Genomic DNA, 22,026 nt, shown 5'->3' with positions numbered 1-22,026 from the left:
CATTATTTCTTTGTCTCTCCAGTGGCCCTAATCGCCTTCCGTACAGTAGTCGTGTAGAAAGCCTGGGCGGACAGCGGCGGGTAGGAGTGGCCGCGGAGGTTGCAGTGACTGGCGGACTCCCAGTCGGCGGCTTGCAGCAGCGTCGACACTTCCTGTCAGCCGCTCGATCAGAGCAGAGCCGAAGCGAGGGCGGAGGAGGCGAGGCGCGGAGTGGAGCGGGATGGCAGAGAACAGCTCCGAGACAAGCGGCTCCGTTCACCGGAGATGTCCGACCCATTCTTCCCCGGGGGTCGGAGCCTCCAAGTGGATCCGGCTGAATGTCGGAGGGACGTATTTTCTAACGACGAGGCAGACGCTGTGCCGAGACCCGAAATCCTTTCTGTTCAGGCTGAGCCAGGCTGATCCGGAGCTCGATTCCGACAAGGTACATGCTAAGCTAACTTAGCACTTAGCTAACTTAGCACTTAGCTAACTTAGCACTTAACACTGGACTGCGATTCGGAAACCCGAACCCCGACACTAAGTTTCCCTTTAATGCCAGTAGAGGTTTTAAAGTGGTTTCGATATCATTTTCCTTTTTATTGCACTCCAATTTTGATAAAAATACTAATAATTCAGGTAACGCTCAACGAAATGTAGATGCTAGTTAGCACTAGCCTATACTAGCTAGATTCCGACAGTCACCACATGACATAACGCTGCTAGCTCGCTCCTTTTTAATTCTCAGTGAAAGTTACTAGAACTTTCCTTTAGCAAAACAAAATACATTTAAAATTCTTGCTGTTAAATATAGTACTGTATGATTTTGTTCTTATTCTTTTTTTTTTTAATATAAATTAAGACCCGACAGTTAAAAAGTTTCCTCCATCTGAAGCATCGCATCTAGGTGTCACATAGTGATTTGCGGATTTCACTGATATCTGCAAATAAATTATTTCATCTACACAAATATAGCTATAAAATGATAATAATGTGGTGATTACCCTTTTGGGTGATAAGCAATCATTTTATTTTGCTTTGTTTGCTCCGTATTTTATAGTTGGGTGAAACTGAAGTCAGCATCTTATTCGCAGCTTCATATTTAACACAATTTACAACGAATCTGGATTACATTTAATCCGGATTATTTTCAAGTGTAAAATACTTGGAAAATACTTGTGATTACTAGTATTTAACATTTTGGATGGGAGTAGCTTGTCACAGTCTGCATCACAAATAGTTTGGTATAATTTAGTTAAAGTTTTCTGAAGTATTTGATAGTTTGAAGTATCTACTAATCAGAACCCAGCTTCAGTGTTTCTGTTTACACTTTCGTCTGTGTTTTTTTTGCTCGGTTATATTTCTGTGTCATCTGCAGTTATTGTTTGTTTCTGCCCCTGATCTATTGTTACTGTCCTCCTCTTCACTCCTGCTCTCTAATATCCTGAGCCGAGATGACGGCTCAGCTGGTATTTCCATGCAAATATCTTAATCTCTAAATAATCAGCTTGTGGGTTTTTATTCTGTTTATCCTCTGAGTGATGGATCAGTCCGTTTCAATCCCGGGTCCTGAGTGAGCATCACACTGCGGAGCCAGTAGCGCAGCTTGTTATACACGACTGCGGCTCAAAAATGATGTAAATTTTCCTGTTCAGTATTTATTCCAATCCCACTCATTAAATGAAATTAAATTACCCCTTCACAAATCAATACCGTGTGTAAAAATCACTTCTTTTGTGTAAATCACTAAACAGAAACGTTAAAAAAAAACAATCCAAAACCAAAACACAGTTGAGTTATTTACTCGCGTAAATATTTTCTTTCTCATCAATTTTTTTTTTAACATTTTTGGAAAATTTTGAACTTTATCTTGAACTGAGCACAAGTCATCCTGGCATTATTAAACGGGGCCAAAATGTGGGCCGGGGGCCATTTGTGGCCTTTTAAATGATTTTTCTTTCTTTTTTTTTTGTGGCCCTCAGCTGGAGTGGAAGAATGAAACAAATTTGACCCAACCATAAGGAGACATTTTATTTTTAAATCTGTTACCAACATTTTACAGTGTAAAATGTTAAGTACAACACAAAGTATCCATTTTTTATAACCAAGTCTCTATAAATAGCAGAGCCATGTTGGTCCGGCTGAAATGCCAACGTTTCTGCACCCAAATCAGCTTTTATTTAATTTATTAAACTTGGTTAAATGTAACAAACATTTTGAAAGAAAGTGACTCAAATCCTGGTTTTATAACTGAGAATAAATTTGTTCAATTAAGCTCAAAAGAAATTGAAAACTACGTTTTCTTTTACATCAAACTAAAGTTATTATGGTTAACTAAATTCACCAAATGATAAAAACTAAAATTGGGAATATTTTTGTTATTAACTGAAATAATAACAGTAATTAATGAAGAACTATAACTGAAACTTGTTGTTTGTAAAATTAACTAAAACATTCTGAAATTATAGAAATACCCTTAATTTGTGTTTATGAATCTTTTTATTAGCGTTTTGAACTGATGTGAAATTAATTGGTAAATTACGCCACTCCGAAATTTCCTAAAGGCTACACTACGCTAGGCTGCAAAATGGCGGCAGAAGAGTTTGGGATAAAACTCCAGTGAGTTGGTTGTTCAATAACTGATGAGTATTCAATATCCAATCAGTGTTAACATAATCACAGTGCTTTGACCTTTTTAAATTCTGTGCTGAAAAATTAACCAAAGTATGAAAAAACTAAACTATATTTAGCCAATAAAAACTAGCAAACGTACTCAAAAAACTAATCAAAACTAACTAATTAGAAAACAAATTGACAACATTTCTTTAAAGAAAAAAAAGCTACATATTTTTATTTTTTAATATATATTTTCCCATGAGTAGGGCTTTACAATAAATCCATAGCCCATATGTTGTTATAGACATGTGATCAATATTAATAGATAATACATCTGGTATAATACTCAATAGAATATTCCAGTGCAGTGGCTTCAATTAACTCACTCATTCTTTAGTTGCCTAGCAACGACCTGCTGACTAACGGGGGCAGCAGCAGTTTCAAGTTTCTCCACCAAACAAAATAACTGCTGAAAAATAAAAAACGGAGACAAAACAGAGTAAAATGGGAAGTTATGACGGCCCTTTGTGGGCGGCGGCTCCCCGTAGAGGGCGGCGGCCTCATAGTGGGCGGCGGCTCCTCATAGCGGGCGGCCTGGCAGCGGCGTTTTCCTCTCCTGCGCCCCGTTTTCTTCTCCTTTTCTTCTCCGGTGCCCCGTTCTCCTCTCCTTTTCCTCTCCTGCGCCCCGTTGTCCTCTCCTGCGCCCCGTTTTCTTCTCCTGCGCCCCGTTTTCTTCTCCTTTTCCTCTCCTGTGCCCCGTTGTCCTCTCCTGCGCCTCGTTTTCCTCTCCTGCGCCCCGTTTTCTTCTCCTTTTCCTCTCCGGTGCCCCGTTCTCCTCTCCTTTTCCTCTCCTGCGCCCCGTTGTCCTCTCCTGTGCCCCGTTTTCCTCTCCTGTGCCCCGTTTTCCTCTCCTGTGCCCCGTTTTCCTCTCCTGTGCCCCGTTTTCCTCTCCTGTGCCCCGTTTTCCTCTCCTGTGCCCGGTTCCTCAGTCACACCGCCCGACGTGCTGCAGGACTCTGGAGCTGAGCTGCATTATTCATGCTGTTGACTGCAGCTTGTTGGCGCTTTGGGTTTGGACCTGGGAGGAAGTGGAGGAAGTGCTGTCATGTGCGCTGTCTGCTTTTCAGAAGTCGCATGTTAAATATTTATTCCACCATATTGATAACCATCAGTCACTGCCGACGCGGTGAATGGATGTCGTCATAGCGACTCCTTCAGGGGTTAATCGACTGATTTCTCCTCTTCTTCCCTGTTAAATTTGAGTGAAGAGCCAGCTCTGCTTTCAGAACCGCATCAATTTTTCACGCAGCCCATCACAAAGGATTCTTGTTCCTTCTCCGTCTTTTCATATTCATATCCATTTGCTGCCCAGGGAGGTATTTTCTTCAGGCTTTCCACCGTGCCTGGGAACGCGGCGGGAGGCGGCGTAAATATTTAATGGCCGTATCGTCTCCCCCCGCGCCGCCTCCCTGCAGTAAGAGCTCAGCAGCAAGACGCTGCCGGCTAATGAAGTTATTCTGATACCCAATAGCATCGGCCTCTATCTGCTGGAAACCTGCACCCGCCGCTGCTGCTGTGGGCGTCAGAAAGCCAAACCAGGGGTGTACAAACTTTTCCAACATAAGCCAAAGTCGTCAAATCAAGAGTTCTTGTTGACCAAAAAATTAAAACATCTAAAATATTTTTTTCCAGCTCAACAATAAGCAAAACATGAAATATTTTAATAAAACAAAAAATAGTCTGATTTTTAAAATGAATTATCTTAGCTAGTGTAGCTTCAGCCTCCATTAGCCACATGTTTAATACGTTTCTGATCATGTTCAGTTTAACCCTTTGATAACTGGAATTTATCATGACATGTCATGATAAATAAATCATTAATTATTCATCTTTTTACATTAGCAGAATATTGAGTTTTCCTGCCATTGTTTACGTCCCGACTTCTGCAGTTGTGGCTCATGTCTCACTTCAACCACGTAAAAGTTGGATAAAATGCGACTCGACTGTCCGACTGCAGAAGCTTTGAGACCGATTGGATTATTGGGACGTTTCTCCTCCTGCTTAGCACCATCAGCCATCATGTTTACTTTGACTGGGCTGTTTTTTGTTGAGCTGAGTGGTCGCCGTGGCGTTTCCTGTGGGAGGATTTGGTTGATGAAGCTCATGCAGACCTGCGCTCTGATTGGCTGCTCACCTGCGCTCTCTGGCTCTGATTGGCTGCTTTCTTTTAAAGATGGCAGGGCGAGCCGGCCTGAACTCTATTGGAACAGGCGAAATCCTGGCCATCTATCTGACGGTTGTCATGGCAACGTCGACGCTACAATCATGGTGAAAAAGTTTTGAGTGTAATAATTTTCACAGCCCAGATTTTTATACGTGTTCTTACTGAGTGACGGCTCTGATCTTTATTTAGGCTGCAAAATATTTTAATGATCGATTAATCGATAAATTTGCTGCATTCTGTAGATTGTTTATTTAATCTCATAAGCTTTCTTTAAAATGTGTATTATAATACTTTAAAAGATGCTGATGTACAAATAATCCAGTTTTAATTAGTGAAACATTTTGTTGCCTTAAGTGCAATAATAAAGAATTTCTTTGGGTAATTTGAACCAGGAGAAACTAAAACTTCACACATGCTTGCAGCTGCAGGACAAACTGTTTTCCATAAATCTATATTTCTTGGTTAGTTATTTCTTGTGCAAATGTTTTATTTTTTACTTCTCTTAATAGAACCGTGAGTCTGTGTGAATTATATTGAGTCGTTTTGCTTTTTTCTGCTTTCTCGTCTTGGGATAAAAACGAACTTTAAATATTATCCGAATTTCTAGATATTAACTCTGCCATGTATTGTGGTAATGTTGATTAACTGTCCCAATCAGATGAATTGAATTATAAATCTTTTTTGAGTTTTGTAATCATGTTTTTATTTAAAGCAGAAGCCATTTGATTCTTGCGACATTCACCAACAATAATAATCTACAGGGCAGAAACGCCTGAACATGCCGCTGCAGTTCTGCATTTCAGATTTAACTTTTTCTTGTTGTTTTGACTTCCTGCTGTCGGTTTTGACCCGACTGTCGATCAGAAGCTGATGGTTTGTCAGAGCTGCTGTGTTGTTGACTTACTGAAAACAGGAGAACCAGGTTCCATGTTTAGTGAAACTAAACCTCACCTGTCGGTGGGATTTCCAGGTTCCTCTGGGTTTTCACGCCGCGACACGTCGGAGCGCCTGCAGTGAAAACACGTGTGCTTCTGACGGTGCGTTCAGGCGACGTGGGAAAGGATGCAGCAGGTTGTAGTTTTAGTTGGGGCTGGATGATATGCCTGAAAAACTAATCACAATATAAAGTTGGGGGAACTTGAAACTGCTTCTTCCTCAGCAGGTTGTTGCTAGGCAACTGAAGAGCGAGTCAGTCGGTTGAAGCCACCAGTTTAATAATTAGGCCTTTCACAATAAGACAATGATCAATTAATCTTGTGATAAATTAAAACAAACTCTAATGTTTACGTATTTTGTCTCTACTGAAAACTGGATGCTAAAAGTCTCTCTGGTGTTTTGATCTGAACTTTTTTAGGATAATTTTGTTTACAAAGATTTGATGATTCGTTTCATTTGTTGTTTTGTATTTAAAATGTTTTCTGATCCAGTGGTAAATGTTCATTAGAAATTAAAGTTTATTGATCTTTAATAATGTGTCCTAGCTTTATTATGCCATTATTACCGTTAATCCAGCCCACTGGGTGTTTATTATGGGATGGATGCACGAAACCGTCACAAATTAATGGAAATTGTCTCAAAACAATATTAGCTTTTATTGTAATAACTTATGGGACAATTTATTGTACAGCAAAAAATATTGTGACAGGCCTGCATCAGATTATCATGTATTGATATTGATTATTATTGATTAGTCGTCCAGCCCTAGTTTTAGCGCGTCTTATCTGGATCTGGGTGAGCGGTTCAGGTCGGGTCTTTCTCTATTTGGACCTCCTGTTCTTGTACTTGAACTCTTGTGAATATAAAAGTTTAAAAAGTGGCCCGGTGGGCTGGAATAGCGCTCCTGTGGGCTCCTGTGGAATATTTTTGACGTGGAAAAGAGGTCAGTCTGCCGAGAGGGCTTTGGATTCATTAGGAGAGGCGATGCGCTGGGACTTTGTCTCATTATTAGAAAGATTAATGGCTTTGAGGCTGAATTCATCTCGGGATAATGGTGCTAACTATGAGAGGCTTCTGGGCCGATTTCCACCCATTATCATAGTGAAGCTTTAACTTGTGAAGCTTACTGTCTGTGTGTAAAATTAGCAGCATAACAGAATGTCAGGGCCAAATAAGGGATTATTATTATTTTTTCAGTTATGAGGATAAAGTTATAATATGAGCAGAAAAGTCATAAAATTGCTAATGATAATAAATCATGGATAGCTATGAAGATTTGTTGCAACTACTTCAGTCTTTCTACTAAATAAACTCAATCATTTCAAAGTCTTGCTGTTGATGCTGATGTATTAAAAGATGAAGGATTTCCTTGTTTGTAAAACTGATACCTGAATAACTTCACTAGATGTGAATTCATGAAGTTATTCCTCATTACAATTTTATTTATTTCTAAAGGAGTTTTTGTGATATTTCTTCTTCGTTCTCCTAATAGAACAACTTTATTGTGGTAATATGACTTTTGTCTTCATATTTTTTGACTCATGACTTTTTTCTTGCATTATTACAGCTTTATTTTGGCTTCTCGTATTACGACTTTTTCTCGTATTATTACTCTACATCCATATTTACACTTTAATGCACTGTTATAAATCATATTATTTATAAACAGTTGTAGCATGCCAACAACATGCTAGCTAATGGCAAAACGGCCAGATGAATGCGGGTAACCATGGCGACCAGTGGGAGTTTAAATCTGTTTCTGCAGTAAAGTTGCCTGTTTACAAACAGATAATCCCTCTAAATGAGACGACATCTGGCATTTAGAGGGTTTGAAGCCACCAGTAACGGATCTGCCGGTCCGTTAAGGGAAGAACCGGGTTGGAAGTGGGACTTTTTGAGGAAAAAGCCAATTTTCCCGTGTTGAAAAATATCCAGACACTGGAACAAATTGCTTCTCCCCCACTTGATTAGAAGCGATCATAAATGCACATTTATGCCGGAGACGATGCTGCTCAACCCTTATTTTCCATTTTTTATGAACGGCCAGCCACCCAAGCGAGCAGAACGGGTTAATTGATGGCTCCTTTCTGCGGCCCTCAGCGGGACGGGCCTGTTGTTCCAGATCTTTTCTGTTCTGCTCTAATTGTTTCGACTCGCTCTCCTCACCCCCCGGGAGACGCGCCGTCTAATCACAGCTCAGGAAGAGGGGAATACCCAGCGGTTGTGAAGGAATCGGGATGAAACCTGCGGGAATACTGCAGTGATATCCCAACGCAGTCACACGTGTGGCCCGGTGTGCAGCCATTAAAACCACAGGAAGTGACCTTAAAGGGCCAGTATCACGTAAAATCAACCTTTTTGAGCTTTAAGTCGTGTTATAATGTCATTCCTTCTTAAAAAACATACCTGGAGTGTTGGGCTGAAAACGATATAAAGGATTCATATCAGTTTATTGATAACTATTGATTAGATTTTTGGTTTAAATATTTGGGTTTTATCCAAAAGTTTCACTTCTCACCATTGTTTTTTATTTTTAACCAGTTAGGAGTCTTGGTTAACCTTTAAACCGAGACAGCAGGTTGTTGCTAGGTAACCAGAGAGTGAGTGAGTTGCTAAGTAACCAGAGAGTGAGTGAGTTGGTTGATTCCATCAATCTAGCTTAGCTAGCTGTGAGAGGTGCAGCTAAAGTCTTTCCTCTGCCTACATATCCCAGAAGGCTGTGCAGTTCTGGATCAGAGTTCAGTGATTATTCTGTGTATTGAATATTGAATATTTTATCAGATATATTAACTATTGATACTGATCACATGTCTATTGCGATATAATTATTGATTTATTGTACTGGAGTGTTGCTTTGATTCTTTCATTCATGCTTGAGTAATCCTTTAATCTCAGGTGTTAACACCTGGGTGGACCTAGCCCCGCCTTTGAGGCATAGCTCCTCCCCCGCTCTTCTCAGAGCATCGCTGGTTAAAACGATGTTAAAGAGTTAATAGAGGAGCCATGTTGGGATGACTTCTAGGAGGCAGAGCTTCAGAAAAAGCAGGAGTTTCTTAAAGAGACAGGCCCAATGTCAAGGCGTTAAATTTCCAAGTTAACGTAACTTAAGTTTAACTTATGTCAACGTAGTTATGCTGTAAAATGGCCCAATGTGCCTGAGAAACGCATAATACTGTTTCAATGAGTTGACTCTGCATATTTGACCTCTGAACCCATAATTCTCTCCCCGGCAGGATGAAACTGGTGCCTATCTCATCGACAGAGACCCCACGTACTTCGGGCCAGTGCTGAACTACCTGAGGCATGGCAAACTGGTGCTCAACCGGGACTTGGCAGAGGAAGGTAAGGCGCGTCCCCGTGTTCAGGCAGCTGCTGTTTCACCTACGGAGGCTCTGAAGGGACAAAAGTCTGTGAAATCAAACTTTTTTCTGTCTCCAGGAGTTTTGGAGGAAGCCGAGTTCTACAACATCACATCATTAATAAAACTCATCAAGGACAAGATCAGGGAACGGGACTGCAAAACATCACAGGTACCCAGCAGGAGGCTTCCTGAAATCAGATCCATTCATTTTTTTGAAAAAACTGGAGAAAATTTTTTTTTTTTTTTGGGGGGAAAAAAACAAAAAACTAAGATGGCAGTATGTAGTTTTTTTGGGGGTTTTTTTTTGTTTTTTTTTTAAGTATTTTGTACATATTTGTCACTATATTGTTACAGTATGGATAATCTGTTCATGTAAGTACTGATGGAAGTTCTTTTTTTTTTCTCCCCCAACAACCAATCAGAGCCAGGAGGCGGGTCTTAGTGCTGTCAGTCACACCCATGAAGGCTAGGCTAGTTAGCATACCCACCAATGACGTTTTCCTGTAACGATAAGTTGTTTCTCTACCATTAGCACATTTAGTAGCATACATGAGCTTGATTGACAGCGCTAAGCCCCGCCCCTGGCTCTGATTGGTTGTTTTTCTGGCTTCTCGTATTATTACTCTACACCCTGGTTTTCTTCAGAAGACAATATTAGCTCAAGGAGGAGGTGGAGGCGTTCGGTTTTTACTCAGATTATCTGTCCCATATCGTTATGACATGGTGGCAGTTTAATAAACAAACAAAACATTTTTATATAAAAGTTACATACTGCAGCTTGTACATAAATGTTTAGTTTTTTGTTTTGCTTATTTTACAGAAACAACCAAGTGAAGCTAAAATCATGTCACTTGAGTTTTTGGCAGAACATATTTAAAGAGGAGGAATGAAAAATGTGTAAATATTTGTAGTAATTTCTGCTAAATATGTTCTTCCAGGCTCTTCAGTGAATTAATTGATGACTAAATCAGTTACTTCACAATGAAATGGTTTTGAAACCGTTTACTGTCAGGAATGTGTGTGTTCTTGTGTTTTTCATGGTTTCCTCTCGGTTGCGCGTTTCCTGCCAGGTTCCAGTGAAGCACGTGTACCGGGTTCTGCAGTGCCAGGAGGAGGAGCTGACCCAGATGGTGTCCACCATGTCTGACGGCTGGAAGTTCGAGCAGGTACCTGCGCTGCGGCGCTCCGGCGGCGCTCCTGTCATGTGCTTTCACCCGCCCTGCTACGCTCACATTGATCCAGAAATCCTCAATCTGATGTTTGACAGAACCGATCGGCCGCTCGGCGAATCGGATGATGATTCATGACCCGAGCATGCTCTCTGTGCTCTGATTGGTCGTTACAGCTTGTCAGTATAGGTTACGGGCGGGCCCACCAGGCAGAGTATCTGCTGATTGTGTCAAGGGAGGTGAAGGGAGAGGAGTCTGCTTTGCCAAACAACAGCGGAGAGGTGTGTCCCACAGCCGTGTTTACGGGCCGGTCACTGCATGATCCCTGTTGTCCATACACACCCCTTTAGCCATTGTTTGTCCCAAGTAGACGCCTAGCTACCAGCTATTTCCACTCTTCATTTGTTCTGCTAAAGAAAACCCGTCACCTTTTGTTATTGTCTGTGATTTTTATTTCCTCATTATGTCATTATAAAACCACTTTCACAGTTCTGAGCTGATTTATTTGTGCTGAAACTACAAAAAGCGAGTTTTCAGGATGATACATTTTGGTTTGAGCAGCGAGTGATTTAAGCAATCTCAGGTCTGCAGAAGTTTTTGTTTTTCTGATCCATAACCATCTAAAAAACTCAGAAGTGGTAGCTAGAGGAGGATATTCAGCTATTTTCACTCTTATTATAAATGAGCAATTTTCAGCCTGGTGGCCCGCCAGGCTGATGATACACTGGGGGAAACCCTGTTGTTATTGTTATAAAACCAAATCCGCATTTCTGAGCTGATTTATTTGAGCTGAAACTTATAAAAAAGAGTTTTCAGAATGAGAAATATCCGGTTTGAGCAGCAAATGTGATGATTTTTACATCAGATCTGAAAAATCTCAGAACAAAACGAGTTCCAGGACGTTTTTCTGAACTGAAGCAGCTAAAAGCTCAGTGGGTTTGTTACAGTGGAGGATATTGGTTCCTTTTCGCTGTGAGTCTGCTTCACAACAACAAGTATCAGGCAGCAGGGAGTAATGAGGCGATGCATGTCTGAACATGCACAGCTGGGTACAGGCGGGACGCATGCAGTCTGCAGCGCATTTCAGCCAGAAGCTGCTGCTTTTCACGCTCCTCATTGTAGGAAATGTTCAAGTTTCTCCTGTGGTTCTGTTCAGCAGCTTGTGAAGAAACAATCAGCTGAATGTCCCTAAAATTTACAGTAAAAAATCCTTCAAATTGCTGCCACTTGTTGCAGTTTTCCAAGCTTTGCTTGTTCGTCCGCCATACTTGGAAAACTTTCCTCCGGCATGTTTCTGCTCATGGCTAACCTCCTGCTCCTCTGTTCTCTCCGTAGTTCTGCGTTTGTCTCCTGAATGCTCGTCTGTGTTTTAGATTTCTGTTGCTTCGTTTTGTGAATCACTGACTTTTATTTTCTTGTCTGAATTATTAGCAGGTCTTTAAATAGTATTTAAAATGATTACTGTAGTAATAGTTGTGAAATAAAAGCCAAACTTTAAGAAATTATTTAAAAACACAAAGTCGGGGGACGTACGGAAAAAGATTAGTGCCACCGTTTGGGGAAAAACAAATTAATGGGAAACAAAAGTCAGATTTCTGAGGGTGAAATGTCAGAAATTTTATTTTATGAAACATAATTATCTAATACATGGGTAATTGGTCAGCACCTGGGTAGGACCAGTCGACACCTGGACGTCGGTACCGGCTGATGCGAGTCACTTCTTATCGATCAATTGGGTCGAAATTAGCTGCTGATGTTCACCTTCATCTTGTTTCTGGTTCAGGAAGAGTTTGTTTGGTCATGTGATGCAGCAAAGCATTATGGGATGTTTAACTGAAGCAGAAGCTGTGTCGGCATTACTGTCTGGTTTTAATGGGTTTAACTGGTATTTTCTAAGGTTCTGGGTTTTTCCTCTGTGGATCTCTGCTGTTTTTCATGTTTTGGTTTCCAGGATTTTCTGATTCTCTCGTCCTTTCAGATGATTAATTTAGTTTTTTGGCTGATTTCCTCTCCGTGTCGTCGCAGCTCGTCAGCATCGGCTCCTCCTATAACTACGGAAACGAAGACCAGGCCGAGTTCCTGTGCGTCGTTTCCAAGGAGCTGCACAACCAGTCGTACGGGACCAACAGCGAGCCCAGCGAGAAGGCAAAGGTGAAGCTGCGAGAATAAAACGTTCGAACCAATCACTGCTTCACCACTGAAACCAGAACTCCCAGTCACTTTTTCAAACTGTTTTAAAATCAGGCCAGGTGGTGCAAATGGTACAATAAAAAAAAACCTCATCTATAATTTTATGCATTTTGCAATCTGTGAAAGATGATGGACCAATAAAACTTTATTGTATTATATTTTGTTTTAAAAAGTGCTATAAAATAAATGTTTTATTGAGTTATAAACGATATTTATCTCAATAAAAAATGATATGGTAGCAACATTAAAAATAAGGTATTTAAAATGGTAACATAATGACAATTTTACTTATTTAGATTTTTATCTCTATGGTGTAATACCAATATTTTATTATAAAATAAAAACATATATTATAAAAATGCATTTTTATTAGAGTAAATTTTGGTTTACCATAAAGCTCACTAATAAAAATAAAAAATGTTTATTTAAAATAAAGTAACCTTTATTTAATGATAGTTTATTATTCATTTATTTTTATCACAAACACGTTTCCACCTGTGTGAAGCTCCAGTGAGGATGTCTGTAATCTGGGTCACCAGGTGGGCGGGTTCACCTGCTAGCAGCTCAGTTAGCCGCAGCGCTAACCTGTCCTAGCAGAGACGTTTTCCCCGCGTCGGCAGGAAGTGGGCGGCCGCCAGAGACCAGGCGCCGGGTTTCCAGGTGAAGCGGTCTGCCGGACGGGAAGAGCTCCATTTGTTTCCCAGCCTAATAATTATTGACGCGGTCGCTTCCCGGCTTAATGCAGGGCGTGCTGAATCAGAGGCTGCTGCGCCTCAGCAAAGGAAAACCCAGACAGACCGGACGCTCACTCAGAAAGAGAAAAGATTTTCATCAAAGTGAAATATTTCAACACTTCATTTCTTTTATTTTTTGTGTGTGATTTTAATTTAAAGGGGCAGTGTTGTATAAAATCAGCTTTTTTAATCTTTCCATCACGTTACAATGTTAAGCCTGGAGTGTTGCTTTGATTCCCATCTACTACATTTAATTAAGTTTATCTATCTAACGACAATTCACAACAAATAGTCTGATGGTTTTATAGAAAAAAAATCAATCCTTCAATCTCCATGGCAACCATTCAGCTGTCAAATGCCTGAGTGGACCTAGCCCCGCCTTCGAGGCGCAGCTCCTCCCCCACTCAGCTCCTTCAGACTAGCCAGCAGCAATTAGCAAACATCTGCTGGGCTCCTCATAGGAGCTGCTGCTCAGAGCAACACTGGTAAAAACGTTATTGTGACAAACGTTTATAATTTGACACTGAGATTTTCAATTATTTTTAAGCCATAATCATCAAAAGTACAAGAAATAAAAGCTTGAAACACTTAACTCTGATCAATCTCTTTTGCGAGTTTTATTTTCAGAAATGGGGGAGAAAAATCTAAATATCCTATTTTTAAATTTGTAATTTAAAAGACGTTAAGATTTTTACCTTTAAATAGTTTAACTGGTATTTTCTAAGGTTCTGGGTTTTTTCTCTGTTTTTAGTGAATCTTCTGTTCACACTGTGTAAAATGTTTAAAGTGACTAGTACTGGATTTTAAAACACTTGGAAAATAAAAAGCCTAGTTTTTAATGTCTCTGTGTGCAACATGAATAACCGAGAGGCTTACTTCAATTTCAGAGTAAAAGGGTAGAAGTAAATTTTTAAATATGATTAAAAATTAATAAGCGACACAAATATAGCTGCTCTTCTCTTTTTTATCAACTATTTTTCTTCCACAACGTTTTGCTTTTTCTGAGGAGATTCGGGTCAGTTTTATTTTTTACTTTCATTTTGTATCTCTGAAACATTAAAATAACTATTAATCATTATTAATGAACTAAAAATAAAACGACCCAAAATACTGGTTAAAAAATGGTAAAATTATAATAAACTGGTATTATAAAAATAGAAATAAAAAATAAACCAAAAATTTAAAATAAATGTACAGAAAAAAAAAAGAAAAAAAAAACTTTTCTTCTTTTTCAGTAGACGAAAAAAATGTTTCTTTGACTGAGAAGATAAACCTCAGATTATTTCATTAGCAGTTGGTTATTTTGGTATAAAAACATTTATACCAAAATAACTGAGGTCCATGTATGGAGCTACTTTGGGGCCGTAAAGTTTTAAATAAATAACCTAGTACAATGTTATGTACCCCTAGTACATTGGGGTGCTGTAGTGGCACAGGGGCGAAGCACGACCCACGTATGGCGGCCTTAGTCCTCATGGCGGTGGTCGCAGGCTCGATTCCCGTCCTGGCGACGTTTGCCGCATGTCTTCCCCTCTCTGATTCTCCTCTTTCCTGTCGAACTTCTTTCAAATAAAGGCCACTAGAGTCAACAAAACCTTTAAAAAAATACTCCATTGATTCCAAAGGACAATTATAGAAGCAAATAATTCAGTTGTTTTTAATTGGGGAGAAAAAAAAAAGTTTTATTGCCAAAGTGCAATAACGGCATTCTATAATTTAATGTTTGTTCATTTCAAGCAACTGTTAAATCTACAGCTTTTTATATATTATTTTTAGGGCAAAATGTTTATTTTTGATGCAGTTTTGTCTTAGTAACTGCTCTGAAAGTTGTTGTTTTTTTCAGTGAATTGCCATTTTATTAGCCTGTATGTTCCAATCATATTGATTACTAGATGACTAGTTCAATAGCTGATTAATCCAATTATTGGTTTCAACCCTAAAAAAGTTCAGAACTACATTTCAATTCAGTTAAGAAATACTTCATTCATTCCACTGGATATGAAATACTATAACAAATTTAAGGAGTTCTTGTAGATGTGATGGCAGGAAGACGCTCCTGTAGCAGTCTGTATTGCAACGAATGTGAAGAAGCCTCTGATTAAAGAGGCTCTTTTTCACTTGCTGCATTTCCGTTAAAATAATGGCAATTAAAATTCTGAAAATAAATGTGATTAATTGAAACATGCCAATTTTAAAATAATCTCCCGTCTTTTTGTTTTTTTTAATACTTTTTTGTGTTCGATGCACAAACATCTAACACAATGTTTGCCATTCCCCAACATCTGGAGGAGTAGCAAACATCCTCCAGATGTTGCTACTGGAGGAAAAGACGAAGAAGACAGGAAGTAGTTGGAGGATGATGACGTGGTACTTATTTAGTTTTTTGTTTTAATAACTAACAAAGTTATTCATGTTTGATTTTAATTGTGTTTCTGATTTAATGGAATAAAACTTTTTTTATTTTGACATTATGACATTTTTTATTTTGACAAAACATATCAAAGTTTTGTCCACATTTGTAATGGAAACGCAGCTGATGACAGTTTACAGTTCATGTAGGGCTGGATGATAAATCAATAAGTATATGAGTCAATATAGACTTGTGATCAATAGATAGGATAGAATATTCAATATACAGAATATTCAAGGTTGCCTAGCAACAACCTGCTGAGTAACAAGTTGTCTCAAGTTCCTCCCCAACTTTGGTTGCTTAGCAACGACCTGCTGGGAAACTTCCAGCAGTTTGGCATTATTTCAGATATTTAAAACAAAAACAAACAATAATTATTGATACCGACTGATATGAAACCTTTACATTGTGATAGTTTTTCAGCCGTATCATCCAGTGCTGATTTTATGTAAAATCCTTCGTTTCACCATCGTCTCTCCAGGATTTTAATCGTATTTTTTTGTATTTTTCTGCGTTTATTTAACGTGTTGCTGTGTCTGTCTGCAGATTCTCCAGGAGCGGGGATCCCGGATGTGAGGCGGACTCAGTATTAGGAGCTCCAGGAGTTTTCATCCAGACGTATCATATCTGTGGAAGAGCGTTGAGCACAAACAGTTTTTGGGGGGCGCTGTGCATTTATTCGTCTTCCCTCCACTTTTGTTTTATTTCTTGATGTAAATAAGTCTGTTTACTGACAAGTCGTGCCTGTACATTTAAACTGGACCTTTTTGCTTTTTTGAATTGGCGGCAAGTATTTTTTTCTTTTTTTTTACCTGAAAGTGAGGAATTGTAATCGACTGTTTTATGCTATAAAATATGGCCGCCATCATATAGGGCCAACGAGTCACTCAGGGTCATCTAATGAGTTTCTGTCTTTCACCTGGAGGCTCTAGTAAGGGATCAGTTTGGTTTTTAACACCAAGTATGACAGGAAATCAATGCTTGGAGGGTCAAGAAGGGAATTTTGAACCATAAAGAGCTAGTTCAGCCTGTTGGACGCTAATCAAACGTTTATCCAAAGATCTCAACTCTTAGTCTGAGCTCACCGGGTCCCAGGGATTATTATTCCACTCATTATTATTATCAACATGAAGAAAACAAAGGAGTCGCTGTGATGTGGCTACGGAGGTAAAGGGGCATTACACCTAAAGCTCCCCTCTCACATCAGGATCTCCACACGCTGGTTAGAAACCGTCATCAGGTCCAGATCCATTAGTGAGCGTGGGCCGGCAGGACGCCGTTTGTTTTTTAAAAATTACTTTTCCTTTCTTTGTTTTATTTTTGTTTTTATTTCTTTATTTTTCTACTTATTTTACTCGTATTTTTGGCCTCAATTTGTTATTTCACCAGTGTTCTTTGGATTTATTTTTTATTTTGTGTACTTTGATTGTTGTTTTATTTAGATAATTCCAGTTTCACGAAGAAAAAAAATCAAATCTAATTTAAACCATCTTATTTAAAAGAAAATAAATTATTCTTCGTCTGAAATAGTTTTTATAGTTATCTGTAAAATGTTAATTATTACACAAAGACTAACAAAACTACTGAACACCCAACAAATAAAAGCTATTAATTACAATAATGCATTTTTATTTATAATTCCCTTTAACTCCTGAGATGTCAAATGCTACAAAAGTCTAAAAACATAAAGTTACAATGAATAAATATTTAAAACTTTAGCAAAAAAGAAATGTCTGAAGACAGTACTGTCTGATGTTTTTTATTTTATTTAATGTAGTCAACAAGCTAGTGCTAGCTAATCAGTGAGGCTAACGAGCTAGCCTGCAGCCTGCTGCCTTACAGACTCGTTAACTTCAGTTTTCAGCCGTTACCTTGATGAATTATTTTAAATCTTTTCTTTTTTTTTTTTTTAGTTTTTTGACCGGCCCATTCCTGCACAAATGGATCAGAACTGACTCGGTTTCATTGCTAAACGTTTCAGTGGTGGAGATGTAAGAGTTTTTTGTAGCAAACTTTTCACTGTCTGGTTTAGAAAAATTAAACAAAATTTTCCATCATTTTTAAAGGAACTGCCAAAAAAATTTAAATGTGAATTATTTTATGCAGCATTTTATTTTATTTTATTCAGTCCAGCAATTATTAACCTGTTTAGGAAAATGACAGTAAATGTTCTCACTCCAGTGATGTTATATTTTTTAGTTTGTTTTAGTTTTTATGGGGATTTTTTATTTTTTTTTTGGACTGGAAGCGTGAAGGACTTCCTTCATATCAAGATCATTTAGTTTCCTGTAAATAACCCAAACTCCTTGGTATTTAACTCTTTTAAGGACAAAGCTGCACGTTTTGTACACTGTATAAAGAACTGACTTTGGAGGGAAGTTGTTTCTACTGGATCTTTGGTTAAAAACTAAAAAACAAAATGAAGCGGATCGTTAAGTTGCTGAAAATGGATCTTTCTCTGAGACGTTTTGATAACCAATAACAAAGCTAAACTTGGCTGGCTATGAAATTGACTGTTACATTTAAAACCATGTTGTTCCTCTTCTTCAGTGTGATATTTAGCATTTTGAATTATCAGTTTCCAAACAGGATTAGAAGCACTTTGCAGTGGGAGACACTGTGCACTCTGCTTACAGCCTGTAATGTTGTAAATATTGCATTTTAGAACACTTTTTTAAGTTGTTTCAAGTTTGATCTGTTCATTTTTTTTATATATATATAAATATATAGGTTGGATATTTCATTCACAAATAATCATTTAGTGTTGCCTTTTTTCCCAGTGACCAAAATCCAATGTCTTATGTGTATTTTAGACATTGATCTTCGTGTCAGGGACAAGTAAACATTTCTTAATGCTGGCACACGTTGTACATAGACTTGTTAACGACTCACGAACCTCCATCTAATCACACACACACACACACACACACAAACCAGTTTTTATATCGTCAGAACGAGTATGGATGCATGTTTTTTGAAGTAGATAAATATATATATATATGTATAAACACACAAGGGCTTTTAAAGTGTAAAGGTTGGGATGTGCAGAGAGGTTTTAATCAAAGTAGACTGGATTTCCTGCCAGAGCTAGGCTATGTTTACATTTGCTGTAGTATTCTGAAGCCTTCCAGTTAACGTCTTTGCACTCCGCTCGCTCACGTTAACCGACATAACGACCGACATCCACACTCCTCTGCTGTCCGTTCCTTACTGCCACACTGAACACCCTTCACCGAGGAGGTTTGGTCTAATGTCTGCTACAAATACCTCAGAACACATGAAATGACACTAAAATGACTTAAAAGTAACTTTTTAGAACGCATATCTACTTGTTTTATGTCAGTAATTCCTTAATATTAATAAAAAGTTGTAGTTTCAATAGCAGATTATTTCACTTATGGTAAAATGTTTTGTAAAACATGAAATAATCTGCCAGTGGAAGTAGAACTTGGTTGCTAGGCGACAGGCTGGGCATTGCTGAGGTTGCTAGGTAACGGCGACTGTAGAACTAGAACTTTCTCTAATCAAGCTCCTATTTCTTGGTGAAAAGTTACTTATAGGTTTATTTTTGCCTTATTTGAAAAAAATTAAAATAATTTTATTTCCATAAAAACTTTGGTTCAGTTTTTCTCTGGAACCGTCTGATTCTCCCGTTAACGTTGAGTGTCCACACATCCTGTTAAGTTTTAGTGTATTTATCGTAAAATAAATACCAGTTATAAGTGAAATCTGCATTTTTCCCACATTATGTCCACTGTGGGTATTCATGTGTTTTCAGATATATTTGGTGAAATATTAAAAAATGCAGTTAAGTAAATATTTCCTTAGTGTTAATAAAGTAATACTGATTTGCAGATTATCAGTTATGTGAAAAAATGTCTTCAATCATTAGTTTCATCAATTTTAAGGAATTATTCACTTAAAGCAAACTCCTGTATTTTGCTGAAAATTACTTAAGTTAGTTTTTCTTATTTCAAGTGTACCAAGATATTTTCACTAGAAATTAGACCAAAACTACTTGGTGAGATTTTATGTTTTTGCAGTGCAACGTGTTTTCCTCTGACAGAAAAAAACGTCTTGCATCTTGTTTTTCACTCTGAGCTAAAGCCGGTAAGGTTTATTATATCTTTAGTGATTTAAAAGTTTGTGTTTTTGGTTATATAAAATCATTTGATGCATTCTACTACGGGGTTATTGAAGCTGTCGTATGTAACTTTTGTAAAAAAATATATTTTTTGTACGTATTTGTTGAAACTGTCACTATGTTGTAACAGTTTGGTGTGAATTAATCTGAATTTTTTGAGCTCCTCTGCTTTCTCCCAGTGCTAACTGGAAGCAACCAATCAGAAGCAGGAGGCGGGTCTTAGCGCTGTCAATCCAACTGCCAATAAGAGTGGAAAAATTGTTTTTCTGCAACAATGAGTTAGTACATTTAAATGTCGTGTTCACTGGGTTGATTGACAGCGCTAAGCTCCTCCTTCTGGCTCTGATTGGTTGTTTTTAGTCGGGAGTGGCACATTTCTTCAAATGGCAATAATGGTTCAGAGAGGAGATCAAACATTTCAGGTTATCTGACTACATGGTGAAAGTTTTAATATAAAAAGTATATGTTTTTTTTAGGAAAGTTACCTACTGCAGCCTTAAGCCCCGCCTCCTTCAGTCTTCAGTATCTATCATTAATAATCATTCATCTGATGGACAAACTTATCAAATCTGTAGCTGAATATTTTTAAGTGCCCAGTTTGTTTTGCATTGGAGTCACAGACACCGTAATGCATGACTGACCGTCACCGATTCCAGTCAGTGGGAGTGAATGTGTCATTTCTTCCTCCAGCTAACCGCTGCATCAACCATCATGGTTCTCATATCACTACATGGAGCACTTCTATATGATCTTATGCAATGTTAATGTACAAACTAAGTATGAGGGGATTAAAGATAGATCTATATGGTCTTGCATAAATAAACCCAATAAAAAAGTTGACATTTATTACTGTCTATGTATTTTTATTTCTCAGAATCATCTACAGCTTATATCTAATGTTTTTTCTTTTGGTATTTTTTGTTGCCAGTTGGTCAAAGTGGTAACAAAAATTTGGTTTGTAAACTTTTTCAGTTTATAAACACATCAACCAAAAGCATCTTTAGCATCTTTTTTCAGTTTCAATAAAAATCAGATTTAGTTGACATAAACCTTGATGCAGAAATGGAGTCAAATACTGAAAAAACAAACTGCACCCGTTTTTAAATTGCATTTTAAAGTCCTTAGAGAACAAAATTTGAACTGTCTGACCTTAAAATGGAAATGCTTCTGATCACTGCTTCTGTTTTCTCAGGTTCTTCTGCAAATTTGATCAAATATTTGTTTCAATTTTATTTATTTTATCTTTACAGTTTTGCTTTACCAACTTATTAAAAATTAAACTGTTGCACTTTTAGCTTCAGTTGTATTGAGATAAATTAGTTTCCATCAGGGATCTGGAACCATAAATGGCTCTTTGGATCACTTGATATTTAAAATAACATTTTGAACTAGTTTTGTTTTTTTGTTCTCTGCCCAAATGAAATAAAAAAAACCTGGTATATTTGGTCTAAAACAGCCACTGTTAGCTGGATTTGTTTATCATCGCATTCACTCATTATTCCCATTTTATTCTTTTGTGACTTTTTGTATTATTTTTTAAAAAACAGATTGCTAAAATACACCATTCAGTGGGAGATGGTGATGAAGATGAAGTTGAATTTTTTTTTATCACACTTTGTCCCTTTTTTATGTTATAATGTAAGGCCACATAATTTAGATTTTCACTCAATATACAGTATTGTTTATGGTATCATGAATTTATCATATATTTCATATTAAAACTGTTCACCTCACTGAAAATGGGAATAATTCCGTGAAAAATACATGCAATACTGTTTAAAGTTTATTTATTTATTTGCATCAGGATGAAAAAATCCCGAGGGGAGTTCTCATATTTCACGCATGAAGTGGTTAATCAGTGACTCATCACTAATATTGCGGCGGTAAATGGCGACCTCTAGCGTCATATCGTTGAAATTCGTTTTAATACCATAGTAGCCTGAAATAAATGCCTGTTTAAATGTAAAATTATATTTAAAACTCTGTAATACGTAGGGTGGTTATGGTATTTAAAATTATGCGTCGTTCAGAAGTTAAAGGTGCTTTTTATAGTGAACGCATCACCACATGCTTTGGTTTGTCTTTTAGAGGAGTTTAACGGTCTGGGATCAAAGACGACACACGGAACAAGATAGAAACCTTCCAAGCTCTATCAAAGAGACACTTTGCGCCTTTTTGTTGACTGAACAGAATGAAACCCTTTACTCGACATAAAAGGTTGAACAATTTACAAATGTATACGTCAACCATAACGAATACAAAA

At 37.9% G+C, this 22,026-nt stretch overlaps 1 protein-coding gene across 2 annotated transcripts; it reads left to right on the top strand.

The window, feature by feature from the left end:
• Positions 1-72: 72 nt before the first annotated feature.
• kctd5b (potassium channel tetramerization domain containing 5b) lies at positions 73-20,609 on the top strand. Of its 2 annotated transcripts, XM_014973452.2 has the most exons (7): positions 73-424; positions 8,989-9,097; positions 9,194-9,285; positions 10,187-10,282; positions 10,462-10,566; positions 12,311-12,436; positions 16,166-20,609. In XM_014973452.2, the coding sequence occupies exons 1-7, from the start codon at positions 221-223 to the stop codon at positions 16,193-16,195; spliced, it is 762 nt and encodes a 253-aa protein (XP_014828938.1). In that variant the 5' UTR covers positions 73-220; the 3' UTR covers positions 16,196-20,609. The 2 variants fall into 2 exon arrangements, with proteins under 2 accessions (XP_014828938.1, XP_014828939.1); XM_014973453.2 differs by lacking the exon at positions 10,462-10,566 and having other exon boundaries at positions 78-424.
• Positions 20,610-22,026: the final 1,417 nt, after the last annotated feature.

This window comes from Poecilia mexicana, unplaced genomic scaffold (genome assembly GCF_051168715.1).
Source record: "Poecilia mexicana isolate PSO_F unplaced genomic scaffold, ASM5116871v1 scaffold_19, whole genome shotgun sequence".
NCBI lineage: Eukaryota > Metazoa > Chordata > Actinopteri > Cyprinodontiformes > Poeciliidae > Poecilia > Poecilia mexicana.
The sequence above is the reverse complement of the archived record's forward strand: the minus strand, read 5'-3'. Positions and strand labels throughout refer to the sequence as shown.